This window comes from Stegastes partitus, unplaced genomic scaffold (assembly GCF_000690725.1).
Source record: "Stegastes partitus isolate 25-593 unplaced genomic scaffold, Stegastes_partitus-1.0.2 Scaffold1487, whole genome shotgun sequence".
Taxonomy (NCBI): Eukaryota; Metazoa; Chordata; class Actinopteri; family Pomacentridae; genus Stegastes; species Stegastes partitus.
In genome coordinates, this window is record NW_007579218.1 from 58,656 (window position 1) to 75,655 (window position 17,000).

Consider the following 17,000-nt stretch of genomic DNA (forward strand, 5'->3'; position numbering starts at 1 on the left):
CTCCACGCAGAAAGATCCCGGGTGTCCTCACCGGGACGCGAACCAGCGACCTTCTTGCTGCGAGGCAACAGTGCCAACCACTAAGCCACCTTGCAGCCCCCAAATTAATAATGCTGCATCCAGACAGTATCATCAGTATCATCTTATTAAAAAAAAACAAACAAAAAAACAATACAGGCTTTAAGCAGAATATTCTATAACCAACAACCTTTTCATTATTTTAATGTATGAATAAATCTGTTTTCTATGAAGTGATCTTTCATTTAATTTAATTTTAATTTAAAATGATCTCAGGTACAACTTCCACACAAAACATGTCTGTGCAGCTACCGGCCACCGCTGGAGCCAAAACTACTGCTAGTTGGCAAGAACCCACATCTGCACCAGTTAATAGTCCAAAATTAGTTAAGTGGTCGACCTCAACTTGTAACCACAGTTGTTTTATTGACTGTTGTTGTGAAAAGTAAGATATGCAATGAAATGGGCACAATTTTTCACAGTTTAATATTTGGCACAACAGTTCCTTTATAAGACAATCAGAGTATCTCGTAAAAATAACTTCAAGTCAACACCTCTGTCTGTAGGCACTGGTTCAAATGTTCAGCTTTTTCAAATGTGTCTGAAACAAGCCAACAATTTCTACCTTTTACCCTTTTTTATTTTAGTTTTTTTCTTATTTTTACATGGCCGGGCATGTCCCAGCTGTTTTAACAGTGTGGGATGTTTTGCATGGAAGCAAGATGACATTGAACCTGTTTGCCAGCAGCCCTGATGAAATCACTTCTCAGGAATAAAGATAACGACTGTAACTAGACAACACCCTGTGTGAGAGAACGGAAAACCTGTATGGCAATTAAAGGCAAGCCGCCAAGTTAGTGAAACTGGAAGCTTACTTCGGGATTCAGACAGCACTCTTGCTTTTTTTTGGTATTTGAATTGCACACTGGGTTCAGAGATCAGTGATTATACAAAAAAAACAAAGAAAAACCCAACATCATAGTAGAACCAATCCATAATAACAAGGACTTTCTTTTCCCATAGCTGACATTTTAAACATTGAACTTTGTTGTTTCAAACTGAATTACTTTCTTGTGCCTGTTAACTTGCACATGCAGAGCTAACAGAATTGTGTGGCCTGATGACTTCTCACTTTTTACATTTTAAAGCATTGAAAAGTAGTCAAATCGCACCAAAACTAGCTTTTAGGCCGTTATTTCAACACAACTTGTTTTGTTTTATAACAGTAAGCTATGGGTTACCTTGTTGTGTTTTTCTTTTCTTTTGTTTTTTGATTCTGAATAGTCGTTATTTGTGATGCTATCTGCATATTTCCTGCTGTAGCCTGAAAAACTGGCACATTTAGTCTTCTCAACGGTCTCGTGTTTTCATTTGTGTTTCACGTTGCCCTGCTGCGAAAAGTATTTTCGCTTGTGGATCAGGAAGGTTTGAAAGATATTCGATGCATGCTGAGTTTGTGTCTGAGTCATGCATGTTTGTCAGTCTAGCTCTGAGTTTCAGACTTCCATATCAGTTTCCATGCCACACCTCAGCTACACCTGGCCTCTCTGATGGGTATTATTCAAACAAGTTCAGCCGCTTCTGCTGACAGACTGATGGACACACAAAAACTTCCAAACTTACTGAGTGAGCACAAGTTGAAACTACAGAAACATAGTAGATGCCAAATTTTCATAGGCTGGAGGTTGTTTTGGTTATGGTAGAGAAAAGCTGTCATCAATTTTTGAACTGTTGTTCAGATATTGGCTTCAAGGAACCCACGCAGTGTGAGGCGGGGTTTTCATGGGAATGAGGGTGCAGTGAGAAAACAGAAAATTCAGCTTAATCTCTACCCTTCTCATGAGACAATGTTAGCGCTGCCACTTCTAAAGAAATTTGTGTCATAGTCAAAAGGTTGGACTTGTATTGTGTAAAAGTAAAATGAATTAATAGTAGTAACTGTCGTGGTTCAACTGAATTGTCATCTACGGAACAGGAGCTCTTAACACTTTAAATTGGTTACAATCGTTATATCGAAAGCTTTTTTTGGTATGATTTTATTGTAATTATTTCATTAAATCAACATTTCTTTCCCTCCTGTCCAATTAAAATATTTCATCCCGATGATTGCGGTTGCTTTTAGCAATGACAAAGGAAACATCTTTCCAAATAATACATTTAAATTTGTTTTCTAAAAAAAACAGAAGTTTCCGACAGCATACAAAAACACATGAGAAAACCAAAAAAAAAGGGAATAAACTTTGCAATGTTTCACACTGCTGTGGCACAAGATCATTTACAAAAAAGCCACTGATATTTACAGTTCACAAGAACAAAACCAATGTTTAGTCACGATTAGACAATTACTTCTACCAGTTAAGATTTCTGCTGATGCTCATCAAGGACCCTTTACAAAAGAGTGCTGTCACCAAAGTGACAGGCAGAAAAAAAAAATCTTACTTATTACAAGAAAAAAAAAAAAAAACCCAGTTTCCACACACGAACGTCTGTTTAAAATAATACTGTCCTCAAAAAACCCAAAGAGCTAGCGATAATGCGCATTAGCAGATACCACTGTCAATGTGGCAAACTAAGAAACAAGTAAACACACCCAGTCACTTTCACGTTACAACATTTCAAAATCAGCAGAGCATGACAGGGTGTGCAGTGCATTCATTCATTCCATCTTCAAGCAAGCAAAATACAGCTGCTGCCATGTAATCCTTGCTTCACAGATCAGTGCAAGCAAACAATATCTGGCTTTAAATGCTTGAGACGTTAAAGTCTGTAATGTACAAGTACAAAATCCAACCGCGGTGGTGCATCACCTCCAGATAGATCCATCCATAATCGCAGTCACAGAGTTAAAATGAAGACTGACTTGCTTGGTGCAAAAGTTACATTCCAGCAGAGCTTTTTAGAGCTGTGTGCTTTTCACTTGTATTTTCTTGCTACACATTTCTCCCAATGTCTTGAACTTTGGCCCCAAATCATCCAGAAACTGGAAATCATCTCCCAGGTTGGTGATGGACAGCTCATCCAGTGACTGGCATTTGCTGCCCTGTCCTTCGTAGGCGTACTTGTGGGGTTGGTACACCGGGTAGTCCACAGGGTTTCCATCAATCATGTAAAGTCTCTGTGGAAAAGTTAAAAAAAAATGTTTAGTCTGAGTGTATAATATTCCAGTCATGACTACTTCTTTCATTGCTTAATGCAGAGGCATCGACCATCGATAAAGTCAAGAGTCTTTGCCAAAGGGTGATGTCAGAAGCTTCTCTTACCCTGTCGATGTGATCTGCAATGCGCTGGTTTGATCGCAGGCTCATAGAACGCATGTAGCGTGATGAATTGCTCTGCTGATAGAGAGGAGGATTAAGCTCCTAATGCACTAATGTAGCGTAAAGACATTAAACATACAGTCTTGTTGGGTTTATTACTGATTACTTACCTGATAGCTGTTCATCCTGTTTGTAGTCCAGGTAGAGTACTTGCTCTACGAAAAAAAAAAAAAAAAAGTACACAGTTCAATTCAGTGTTGTGCCCTCACTTGACCTGAGCTGACAGTTGATTTATTTGTAGATTTTCGTTTCTCTTACTGCGGTCATAGACCACAGTGTGGTAGATTTCTTGTAATACAGGAATTACAGGAATAAGAGACTTCTGCACCTGTTGACAGGTGTTTTGACTTTGGTCCACTGCTCATCAGCAAAGTGCTCTGACTTGTCCGGGACAGTTTTTGTTTTGTTTTTTTGTTTGTTTGTTTTTCTTAAGTGATTCTTTCCAACCACAATTGAAAAGCAATGTCTTTATTCACTAAATTATAATTTAGCAAATTTTTATTTATTATTACTTTTTTCAGTTTCTAGTTATTTGAGTGACTTTTGAGAATTTTGCCTTTTCTTTAATGGAAGGGTATGAATACATTTGAGGGCGACTGTATGTCAGTGTAGACTAAATACTCTTTCAAAGCAACATAATAAAATCTCATTTAATTAAGAAGAATACTTGCAGACTATGTATGTGTGTGTATATGTGAATATTTTGTTAAACCTGCTTCATCTTAATCTGCAAAGATTTTAATTAATTTTTAGACATTTCACTTTCTTAAAAAAATACCTGTAGAAACAGCATATCATGAGACATCAGTATTAGTAATAGTTTTTTTTTTTTTAAATCTCTTTTCTCTGAAGGATTTCCAAAAAGCTAATTTGTAAATGCAAATTGGCAAAGCTCATAAGTTCACACTGTTCTGAGATACTGTGCCGAAAAGTAGTCTCAACAGTAGTCACAGGCTAACCCACAAACAATTTGGCTAAACCTCCTCCTTCTCTTAAAAGACAGGTTCAGGCACCCTCTTGTGGATGTAGGCAGGCAGTGTGCAGATTCACACACACACCTACCAGGGGAGCGGACCTTTTAGACGCCATGTCACAACATGCAACGCTGTCAAGAAACATACGTCAACAGTACTGTCACTGCGGCCGCGACGACTCACCATCATCTGGCCCTCGTTGCCTCTGGGACTGTCTCTTTTCTGAAAACCCATTGAGGTCATGTTGGAGTTCGTTTGCTGAAGAAAAACACCAAAAGACAAGATCAGGGTTTAAGAGCGTAGCAGAGGGCAACAAGCCCAACTTTTCTGATCAGATTTATATGTGTGATTAAACACTAAAAGGCAATGTGTGATTTCAATTTTCAAGTCCTGCAAGTGTAAAAATATATATAAATGTGTTACTCTTTACTGACTCAAATAGCCGTTACGTACCATGGTGTATGATGTGTTGTACCTGTCCACGTCGTGGGTCATTACTGGGGCCATCTCAGTCATCTAGTTGAGCAGAAGAGATTAATGAAGTATACAATGAATCCTACAGTAATTAACAAAGCATTTGAATGCACTTAAAGGTAAATGGACCCACAAGCTCACTTTCTGCACCATAAAACATCTAATTAGTTAGATTTATCAATACACAAGCTACAATTAATCAATTCCTTAAACTTCACAGTAAACTGCAGTAAATGTTAAGTACATCCAGAGAGGAACAAGTTCTTCCTTGTCGTGTTAAACATGACAGCTGTTGGTTACATAATCCTGTGCAAACACCATCATTTTCTTGTCTCACACATAAATCTTAACCATAACCTGGATTCACATACCTGTCTGTCATTAAGATAGCGAAAGAGCTTGACAAACGGATTCTGCTATAATTATTATTTTAGCAGGATTATAAAATGCATGCAACTAAAACAGTGATCATTTTTTTCTATGCAACTTATTCGGTTTCTCTACCGATGTCTTTTACATTCTTGCCTTTGGACACACTATCACGATGTGCTCACGCTGCCACAACTAATGCGTGTCTGTGAAAAAGTCCTTTTCAAACAGAGGAATGACAGTGTATGGTTTGAGAAGGAAAGTACCCGCATGGTGCCCTGCTTGATGCCATCCGTCACAGATATGCCATTTGTAGGCGTCAGGAGCAGGGTGGGTTCAGCCTAGCGTGAAAACAGTGAAAAAAAAAAATCATTTTGCTTCATGGAAATTTTATAACCGCCTTACTCATTCTAATTTGCAATTTGCACACAACCCACCTTGCATGCAGAGCCGCCTCCCTCTTGGTTGTATTTGATAAGAGTCTGGTTGCCCTCGTCCTGTTCCATGTACTCAAATGTCTTCTTTCCACACTCGCACATGAAGATGAGTAACAGTACTGTCGACACACGTTAAAAAAAGAAAAAAAACACGATAAGTGATGTAACTGACATATAATTGGCTATTTCCCCAAATTAGAAAAGGCCCTCTAAGAAGTGAAACAAAGCTAGGTGGGAAAGCAACAGAGCAGCTTTTGCTCTTCCCTCATTTCCACCATTGAGCTGCCTGTAAGCTGGTCCCTGAAGTGTTTGAAAAGTTTAAAAAAGAATGTTTTGCAATCATAGATTATATTCAGGAGTGTAGTTAGATGCTTATTAACAAAAAAGTAAGTTACCATATGTTTAAAGTCCATCTTCAGTGATTGATTGAGCTCCTAAATCCCCTACAAATCTATTCCATGCTACACAATAGTAAGTTGTAACATTCAGCGCTTCATGTTTGAATTACAAACTAATCCTTAAGATGAATAATCATAATGAAAGCTTAAAAGTTAAAGGGATTGGTTCCTTGGGTTTGTTTCTTATGAAAACATAACTGTATATATCAGTGTTTTAAGATCTGTTATCAAAACGTTGTAGTTTCAAGGTTGTACAGACATGATGTTTAGTCTTTATTTCACCCACTATGTGTCCTTTGCCACATAAAAAAACACCATATGGACATGTTAAACTGGGTTAATTAAAAAAAACTCGATATTCCCCAGAAGGGGTTTTTAACATCCACATACTAGCATCAATCCACAAATTTTGTTTAACTTTCAGAAACAAAGATATTTATAAAGACAATCTAAAAATTCTAAAAACCTGTAATTAAGCTGTTTGTTTTGTGTTCAGGTTGCACGTGTGTTCAGATTCCCAAACTCACACAAGAATAAAAGCAATCCGGCAATAAGCAGTCCGATGCCGGCGTCTCCGAAATTGGATGAGACTGCCATTTTGTCACGACAAACATCACCATCTTCACAGTCGCACACCGTTACTTCCAGGGTATCTTTTCCAACTACGTTCTGCTGGTCGTAGATCATGAAGGGCACCGAGTAGTTACCGTAAGGAAGCGACTTCACGCTGACAAGGCCACCTTCCATACCTGGTATCGGATGTAAAGAGAGGTGTGTATTACTCTTCTTGGACTGCAAAGTGTGGTTTTAGTAATGAGGATTTACAGGTGCGCACTAACCAAAGTTAGGGTCTAGTTTCCATTGCTGCTTCAGAGATTCATCGCCCCCCAGGGAGAAGGCAAACGGTCCACTGTAAGGAGGTTGATCCGAGTCCCTGGCAGGCACTGTGACCTTGTTAACTTTGTTTCCACACATAATGAGGCTATTGTTGGTCAGCTTTGGTGTGTTGTCATTGATATCCCTCAGGTGGATCTTGACAGTGCATGTACCTGTGGCTGGAGGTTCACCTTGGAAAGCACAGCAAAGGATCCTGTCATTTATTAATCAAAGCATTTAATTTCCAATTATCCAGTCTGCTTTTGTAAACAATAGAGAGCTCCTTCATACCATCATCTACGGCTGCCATGACAACTTTGTAAATATTATCTTTGTCAACAAAGGGTGACTCTCTGTCCATCTTCTTCGTCGCTGTGAGTTTTCCTGTTTTCGGGTCGAGGGATACCCAGTCAGCTGGATCGTCTACAAGCACGTACCTGGTCACAGTGGGAGAAATCAGAGAATGGAGGAGAATATAAAAATGCTGAATTTTAGTTTTACATTCAAATGGACTTTATTCCCATTTGGTCATGTCCAACTGAAGACCATGTGAGGCTCAAGACTAACTGAGAAAGGGTATATGCACAAAACAACAGGCACAATGTGAAGTGCGACACTATAAGTTGAATACAGTATGCAAGGTTATCATAAGCAGTTATGTTCACAGTTAGGGTCAAAAACTGTATACATTTCTAAAATAATAAAGGTGGATATAGCTGCTTTCACATCGCTCTGACTTCACTGGGCACGCTGATGAGATGCGTGTCAATCACAAGGTAATCCAACCATAAAGTTTCATCTAATTTACTCTACATGGGACTATAGTATATAAAATGAACATCATGCTGTTTTAAAGGAGACTTGAAACTAGGAATTGAGATCATAAGTTTATCAGTAAAATGTTTACTGAGGTAACAAATCAGTGGAGAAGAAGGGTCACTTTCCTACAGATTTCTATCATATTTTTTACAAACAGAGGAGTCGCCATCTGCTGGTCATTGGAAAGAATGCAGCTTTAAGCCACTTTGGCATTGACTTCACTTTTCAGACTTGGCAGCTGTGTCCATCTTTTTTATATAGTCTGCAGTAATATAGTTTTGCAAATAAATCAGTATTGGGTTTTTGTTTTTTGGTAGCCAATACCATTGCACTACACCAGGGGTCTTGAACTCTGGTCCTCGAGGGCCGCAATCCTGCAAGTTTTAGATGTTTCCTTCTTCCAACACACCTGATTCAAATGATCAGGATCGTTATCAGGCTTCTGCAGAGCTTGATGATGAGCTGATCATTTGAATCAGGTGTGTTGGAAGAAGGAAACATCTAAAACTTGCAGGATTGCGGCCCTCGAGGACCGGAGTTCGAGACCCCTGCACTACACGATTAGCATCTGAACTGATGCACATATTACTGATGAAATGTAATATAATGCAAAGCAAAACCTATGTGTTATCTAGCACAGTGTCTCATGATGCCTCCGAAATTAAGAGTCATGTGTTCACTAAAGCTTTTTTTGTACAAAATCAATAAATAAATGATTTAAAAAGGAATCTACATTGGGACTTTGTCACCAGCTGATGAAAGTTTGCAATGCTCTCTTCTCTAATATTAATGAGTAACAAGCTAGACTTTCCAGAATCTGTCATCGATCACAGTCTGGCATCATCCTGTGAATTTTAAGCTGAACTAGGGTTTGGAAATGTGTTGAACAGCCAGCAAAAGACATTCAGTAATTAGTTTAATAATTAATCACATATGTATTCACACATGCACCAAATGCTTAAAATTTCGGTTGGTGCTCGTGGAACTTGTGCAATGATTAGTATCCTACTGCAAACATAGTAGAGTGTCCCCAAAAATGTATTTGAACACTTGTGCCACACTTGAAAATGTATGAATTTCCCACAAAAAGCCTGAGAAATTGTGATATTGTTGTTGAATTGTGAGAGAAAATGACATTTACTGGAGTGAATATAGCACAAGCACTGTCGTCAAGCAAAATATCACACAATAATATTATTTTTCTTCTGACATATTGTAATATGATCTGAACTGTATTTACAATGTGTACGTATAGAGTTTAGAGACCCTACCTGAAGCTTCCAGAATCTATGTCTTTAACATCTGGAGTGAAAAGCAACTTTCCTGGCATTTCTTCTTCCTTCTGATACACATTAGCTGTAGTTCTTGAAAACTCTGGCGGATCATTGGCATCAATCATTCTCACTGAGAGGTTGACTGACTTTGGAGGTGGAGGAGGAGGTGTGGGTTTGTCGTCGCCAGATTGAGCGTGACAAACAAACAACGGTTCAATGTTCTCTACTCCAATTTGCAGGTTGAGGGTAGTCGTCTGAAGATAATTCTTCTCCTGGAAAAATAACAAAACACACAAGTTTAGGTTGGTGCAAGTGCAACTAATGTTTCTGATGTAAGATGATAGGACTTTTAGCTTGGCCCACAGTGAGTAAATTACATTTCTAGCAGAGTGGGGTGAGATGAATTACCTTGATTATGCTCACGATACCCTCATTTGTGTCAGGGTCAGTTTTAATGTCAAAGATGTTCTCCTCATTTCCTTTAATGAAGAAATACTTGGCTCGCCAGCCATCAGTTTTGGGAGTGTCTTTGTCGTCCACTCCAACTCTCATGAAATCCTCTTTTAAGACCATTTCATTTTCCTGAGCGTGGTACTAGAAAAACAGAAAAGTTAGAAATTGAACATAATGTATTACTATCAAAAGCAACTTTAACAATTATAATAAACCCTACCTCGGTCTCCTTGAACGTCGGCTGATGAGTGTTACTGTCAATGATATGGATGGTGACCAGCGCAGTGGAGGAAAGGCTTGGAGTTCCATGATCTGTTGCTTGAACAACAACGTCATACCTCCTTGCTTTCTGAAACATATGTAAAAGATAACATTTGAGACGCAAGACCAGCACATTTGTCCATGTTCGTGTACAAGCAACAGTTTGCTGATTACAATACTGTAGGTCACTGAGTCTCACATCGTAGTTAAAGCATCCTTTAAGGGTAAGCTGAGCCATTCTTTCATCGAGTTGATAGGCATCAATCTTGGGCTCTTTTGGATTCTGCGAAACCACGGTGATATTGAATCTTGAGTTGTCCGTTTGTTTCTGATCTCCGTCCATGGCCTGCAGCTGCACTGACAAGTACCCTTTAAGAAGTTGAGGAAAGGAAACCAAGGAGAAAAAATGTGTCATAAAAAAAGGAGGAGGTCAGGAATGGCAGATGTGCAAGGTGTGATTGTACAAGACAAGATTAAAGATGAAACCCGGGATTGATGTGATTATTTATCCACCTACGTGTCACCCTTTAGACTTGATGAAAACTCTATATTAGCCTTGCAGCATCAATGTCATTGTTAATTAGTTTTATTTCTTTGATGTTTGATGTCCCATGACTGCAGCTAGCAAATGTGCATGCTGTATGAGTCATTTACCAAGTTGTCTACTCACCTTCTTTCTTATTTTCATACTCCTTGGCTACTATTTTGGGATGGAAAAATATTGGTGGGTTGTCATTTATATCCTTTACTTCGATATCAAAAGACAGCTCCTTGTCTATTTGCTCATTAGTCACTTTATCCAAGACATCAAACTTGATCTGTGGATAAAAGTACATATGTAAATCATTTTGCATTGGTTAAAAATCAATATCAAGTCTAGTTAATGTCCAGCCTGGCTGGTATTTCACTAATAACTCACATGGTATGCTTTTTTTGTCTCTCTGTCGACGGGCCTGTGTGCAAAGACGACTCCTGATGTTTCGTTAATGGTGAAAATACCAGTATCCACACCTTCTCCGCTTATTTTGAACTTGTAGTTTTTCCCCTCAGTTTTGTCATTAAACATCTAGTCAAGAGACACACACGACTGAAAACTTTGTTTTTTGCACATTTCGTCAGGCCAGAATACTCAGGTGCTCCATTTGTTGCTGACTTAATTTACAAAATGGCTTCCTCACCCGTGAAATTTCCATTGGGTATTTTCCTTGTTTTTCTTCCTCTAGTTCAATCGTAGACAAGACCCATCGTCTTTTGGAACGCAACAAGAGCTCCTGGTGAGGCCAAAATGTAATTCGAACAGGCAATTATTATCCGTGAGAAGGTAAACATTGAAGCAGGAGTTTGTTATTCCACACTTAAAACATTTACCCGTTTAGCAAGTCTGTTGTGCTTCTGAGCCTGAGCCTCTCCCAGGGCTGTGAAGGCAACCTGTGGGCCATGTAAAAAAGAAAATGAAACATTAAACTCATCCATGTTATCACAGAGAACATTTAAAATCCTTTTAATTCAACATAACTCCAACATATCTGATACATTTATCCATTTTACATGCATTCACTGCTCATTTTCCTCTGGTGTTAAATTATTATCGCTCTGTCTCAATGTTTGTACATTATTATAAAAAAGCAATTTTTTAACTTTAAGTTTTCTTCAACTTTTTTTTTTTCCCCACCAATTTTCCCAGTGTTTTAAAACTGCAGATTGTAACTGGTAAAGTCACAGAATAAGGGAATTCATTCACGTGCAAACCACTGGAAATAACGTCTACATCAAAAATCTGTATTTTTAAAAATGATAATTCAGTCTTTTACTCTGTTTGACCATAGCATTAAACTATTTTATACTCTATTTAAATAAGCAACAAAATATAATTATTTCACAGTTATTTGTTGTCATTTGAAAGAAAGAAAAAAGTGTATTAAGGTTTTTTTTTAAAACTGTAAATATTTAAAACAGTTTTCAGAAAAAAATTCAGATAATATCTAGTAAAATCACAGAAAAACGGGACAAAACTGTGCATTTAAAAATCTAAATTTTTACAAAAAGTAATTAGTTTTTATCACAATGTGTGATTGTAAAATTATGCTGTTGAATTACAATTAAATCTGCTTATAAGAGTCATTATTTTACAATTATTTGCTGTCATTTTTAATTTTTCCCCTTTTACAGTTGTTGAACATTACGGAGTTCTTCTTTTCTTTTTCTTTTTTTTCCACAAGATTATTTTTGCTGTCCATCTCAGACTTTCCTGTATGATGCTCCTGCGATAACAAATGTTAATGTACCTCCATGTGTATCAGTTTCCATTAAATGCAGGGTTTCTGGAATCTTCCAGTGTGCATTAAAGTAGAAATTAATCACATAAACTGTCAGTTCACCCTCCTACCGCAGAGCCAAACCATCGTACATTGAAACACTTTTACACATTTGGCCAACTTTCGCTTCATTTAACCTGCACATGTTTAGGCTGGTAAAGGAAGCCAGGGCACCACAGTTCCATATTTTTGATGATGTATGGTGGGTGTTTTAGATTTGTATTTGGAGGGGAGCGTGCATAACATGTACGGGGCAGAATGAGATGCAGGTGACGTCTTAATTTCCAGGCCGGCGCGGAGCTTTAGGATCACTGCATACGAGAGAATTTCTCGACCAGAAAACATCGCAGGAAAGATTGTTCTTGCATTAGGTTGTAACATAGACTTTAACTCTGATGCACTTGGTCCACCCATGTTCAAGCCTCACGATCGCTTCACGGAACGAGGGAAACAGATGGAAGTCAGTTGGTGTCAGGTCGGGTGACTGAGGTTCATGGAACAACAGTTCAAATCCACATTTGGCTGCTTCTGCTTCCTGTGTATGCGGATGAAAATATTGTCCTGGAGAAACAGCAGCCAGCTCAGAAGCTTTCACTCACTTTTAATTGCTCTAAATATTTGAGTTTTTGTAGACAGTGCTATAAAGCTATACAGTGTACATGTGTGTCCCAACATGGGAGTTACGCCTCTTGTTTGCGAGAATATTTTAAAGTGCCCTTGTATTGAACAGGTTCTTCCGAGGAGGATAATGCAGGAAGCTTTATATTTTATTTTATTTTTTACTTTAACCTACAGCCTTCCTAAATCCCTCATTGCCTCTGGTCAAAAGTGCCTAATAATGTTAGTAAGTTAGTTTGAGTTATAAGGTGTTTTACATTTATTATTAGAAATTTTACAGTTTTGTCATAACAGGCAGTGGAGAATAAGGATAGTAAGACTGAGAAAGACTTACAAGTCCCCAATCAGAGACAAACAGGGACGTTAAAGTCTATGACTGCCATCCTAATTTCCAAGCCACCACCGTGCCCCAAGCCATCTGATTGACATATGGTAGTTGAGTACACGGTGTACATTGTGGATAAGAGAATGCTTTTTTAAAAATCACTGCGATAGACGTTATTTCACCATTCTGAAGTTAACTGAGTTACAACAGGATGCTGCAAAGCTGGATCCTCACAACCACACTAATAATCCTTATGACTGATCAAACTCTAAGAAACAGTGACTTGTCAATTGACTAGATAGATAGATAGATAGATAGATAGATAGATAGATAGATAGATAGATAGATAGATAGATAGATAGATAGATAGATAGATAGATAGATAATGATTCGCATTTCATCCCAACAAACAACAAAAAAAACATCACAGCATTTGATGTTCTCAAGCTGCAGCTAAGTCAATGAAATGAAGACACAAGTATTATAACACAACCTAAACCAGTAACTGCTAACAAGATATATATTTGAAGAGTTCATTTGCACGAACAGATAACTCCATTTTTGTAGATTTTCAGAAAACCCACTTTTCCATCATCGACCTGAGACAATATCAAATCCACTCAACTTCAGTTTGATTATTTGATATTATCTCAAGCAAACAACAAAAAAATATTCTGAAAATCTACAAAAATGGAGTTATCTGTTCGTGCAAATGAACTCTTCAATGTAATAAGTACACTATACTGTAAAGTTCTTAGTTCGCAACCTGTATTTACATATCCTACTGCATAGAACTGGCTTTTCCTGATCCTTCACCCCCCTCCCCATGTTTCCCAATGGTCTTTTAAACAGTCAGCAATAAATAGAAGCTATATGTTCTATGCATGCTCAGGTTCGACACCATTCTCTCTGAGTTTGCAAGTAATCACAAGCAATGCAAGTCTCTCAACAAATATTCCACGCAGATAAGAGTCGCTACGATGTGCATTTTCCATGTGTAAAAAAGTTTGCTTGTTTAAACAGGAAGGAATTCCTTCATAAGAGGTCATTTAAAATTTTGCACCTACCAAAAAAAGCAAGCAAATTATCCTCATCTTGGTCCACACAGCTTGATATCCTCTGTCGAACTGCTCCGAGAGAGTAAAAGGCAGTTTGAGTAACAGCGCAGACAAGACAAGCCCACAATGCCTGGAGGCAGCAAATGACCTGAGTTTCAGTTAACAAAGGACTGCTTGTTCATGTGCACAATTATGTGCAATGTGATATTTTAAATATTATTTTGTGCTTTTACAAGTTGTTGCTTTATGAATACTTCCCCATACTTTGATATATATGTATGTATATATACATATACGTGCTTTAAAAGAGTGTTACGATAATGTTAGCTTTCACTGTGTGCTTGGAAGCATGGCTCGGCTCAGGTGTACATCTCTCCAGCCCCTTAGCTCAGGTTACTATGTTTTATTCATGCCTGGCCTACACCATGGAGCTCAAATTCATGGGTCCTGTAAGCTGAAATCACATTTTAAACCCACTGCTCCTGCATACGTCACTCTCAGGCTCTGCTCAGCTGTCAGTCACAAACATTCCCTCCTTTTCCATGTACGTGCTTCCATACCAATGCTGCGTATTGACGCCGTCAGGTTCTGCAATTGTGTTTTTCTTTTCCTCAATGAAACATCACTTAAAATACCCAGCGCTTAAAGGATCAAACTGCACAAAACAATCATAATTAGTCAGGATTATAAGTAAACTGTTAAGATTGTGACTAATGACCGTGATCGCTCAGAGGAATATTTTTCCCATTCACAAAAGTCTTTTCTCTGTTTCTTTTTATTAGGAGATTACTGACATCTGACCTTTTGCTTCTAATCCCTCCCTTGGGTCAAAAAGGCAGTCAATCAGTTGATAAATTAACCTGGACAGTTCGAGAAACACAGGAGAGACACAAGAAATGCTGTAGATCTACTGTGAGCCATTTTCCTGTCTGTTAAATACGCCCTGATGAAACGACGGCTTATTATCTTTGTTCTCAGAAAGTCAAGGGAGCAAAATACTGAGGGAGGGGAAACGGGACTGTGAGGGTCTCTCTTACATATTAGGCTTCAATGCTGACCTCCCTGTACAATAAACTCACCCTGTCCACCTGTCTCGTGATTTCTGTTGCCAAGAAAGATCTCCTGTTTGTACAATGAACTTTGAATCTTGTAAAAAACACCAAAGTTAAACAAAAAGAGCCAAAGAAAAATGCTGCCAATTATCCACCCACTGAAGAATGCGTTTTTAATAGGAAGGCAATTACATCTTTTCTTTTTATCACACCCAACCAGCGTGACAAACTTTTTATTTGGAACAGCGTGACTAAAGACTAAAACATTTCTGTATGTTGCTGATCACAAAACTCTCAGAGAACGGTTGAACTTATCTGGTAAAGCAGTCAGACATTGCAAACTAATTCTGTATGACCATACTCGTGTCCTTTACTGATCATTTGATATTGATATTTGGTTTCTTTTAACCGAGTTAAACCGAGATGTATAGAAACCTTCTCTCCTCTTTACATCCTATGAAAGGCTGCAGGGAGTTCTCACCATTTTACAGATAACGCTGTAAAACTCTTGGCAGGAAAATGAACAGGAGCGCTCCGCCCTTTTGGCTTAGCCTCGGGTCATGTTGGTGTAATTTTTAATGTCACGCAATGATGGCTCTAACTGTTTGGACTGAGGATAAAGGTTTTTTGTTAAAGCAATTGTTCGTCCTTGATAATTACATTCACTTTGTTCACACTTGTGTTTTCTGGCTGTTTTCACATTGACCTACTTCGAGGTGGCCCAAAGTCGATTCTGCTCTCCTTATCTTAAATAGTCACACAAGGTTCTCGTGATGATAACGTTGATTTAATGTTACACCATCCAACAAAGGCGATTGTGTAGAGGGAGTGACTGAGGAAATGTTCAGTGCTGGAGCTAAAATACTGGAGCTTTTTTTTTTTTTTCTCAAACTTCTGAAAAGTTGCACAGTTTTTTTTAGCACTTTCAAGTTTATTGGTTTTTTTTTTCTTAGGTTACAGCCTCAATATCACCTTTGATGACCTCAAACTGTTCCAGTGTAGGTACTGTAGGAGTTGAGAGAAAAGAAAAGGGGCGGCAAAGACGTAAAACTGGAAATAATGTTGACACTGGCTTAGGAATTCTTGATTGATCACTCTGGTCTTTAGTCGCTTTGCTTACACAGCCTGACCAGACTCTCAAGAAACTGAGTGTTGAGACAATGAACCAGGATTACGAAGATTTTCAACGACAATATTGGAGTCAAAGGTAGTTTAGAGGGTACAAGAAAGAAAAGTTGGTCGGCACAATAATGCTGTCAAAGGTAAAGGATCTGTTTTTCTGCAGATGCAAAGTCATACAGTTTTAAAACTGTGCCATTGTGGAAAAAGATGCATAGCAAAGACTGTGGGTTTACTGATTCAGCGGCACAGTGCAGTTCGGTGCTCATTTTCGCACAACATTGTGTTGGGGATCAAACCCACCTTGCATCACAAACACAAGCAATTTTCTTGGCTCATGGGATACACCCAACATGCACTGATGAATAAATAATACAACCGTGACTTTGACTGGTCTTCATCGGCTTAACTGGTGTAACTGCCAACTGCACTGGTTTTGACATTGCTACAGTCAATGTATCATTTCAAAATCACAGTTTCCTAAAACAATAACATATTCCCAAAATGATTTGATTTACAATCACTAAGCTATCAGAAATCCAGTGAACATAAAATTCACAAAATTCATATTCTCTGATCTGATTCTAAATCTCCATAAGTTTTTGATAGAAAAACAGGGCAGTGCCTATAAGAGCTATTTACTCATTGTATATTGAAAAGCAAACAAAAGAAGTTTTCCTCTTTTTATTGCTTTTAAACATTGAATTATAGTCATGAAAATGCTACTTTCTGACCAGCAATTTCACTCAGCTGCTAAGAGTTACAAGTTAGGCAAAATCAGGCCACTATCTGGTAAAGTTACAATGCAATCATATGTTGTGGCTTTTTCAGTCTATATATCTC

General features: G+C 38.2%; 1 protein-coding gene across 1 annotated transcript; it reads right to left on the reverse strand.

The window, feature by feature from the left end:
- Positions 1-427: 427 nt before the first annotated feature.
- cdh26.1 (cadherin 26, tandem duplicate 1) lies at positions 428-14,065 on the reverse strand. The gene is made up of 19 exons (XM_008300000.1): positions 13,996-14,065; positions 11,039-11,098; positions 10,849-10,941; positions 10,590-10,736; positions 10,341-10,488; positions 9,870-10,039; positions 9,630-9,758; positions 9,365-9,550; positions 8,954-9,228; positions 7,155-7,300; positions 6,827-7,054; positions 6,515-6,736; positions 5,590-5,708; positions 5,419-5,493; positions 4,763-4,825; positions 4,493-4,567; positions 3,446-3,490; positions 3,279-3,350; positions 428-3,133 (listed from the first exon to the last, which is right to left on the reverse strand). The coding sequence occupies exons 1-19, from the start codon at positions 14,020-14,022 to the stop codon at positions 2,915-2,917; spliced, it is 2,499 nt and encodes an 832-aa protein (XP_008298222.1). The 5' UTR covers positions 14,023-14,065; the 3' UTR covers positions 428-2,914.
- Between the last annotated feature and the right edge of the window lie 2,935 nt (positions 14,066-17,000).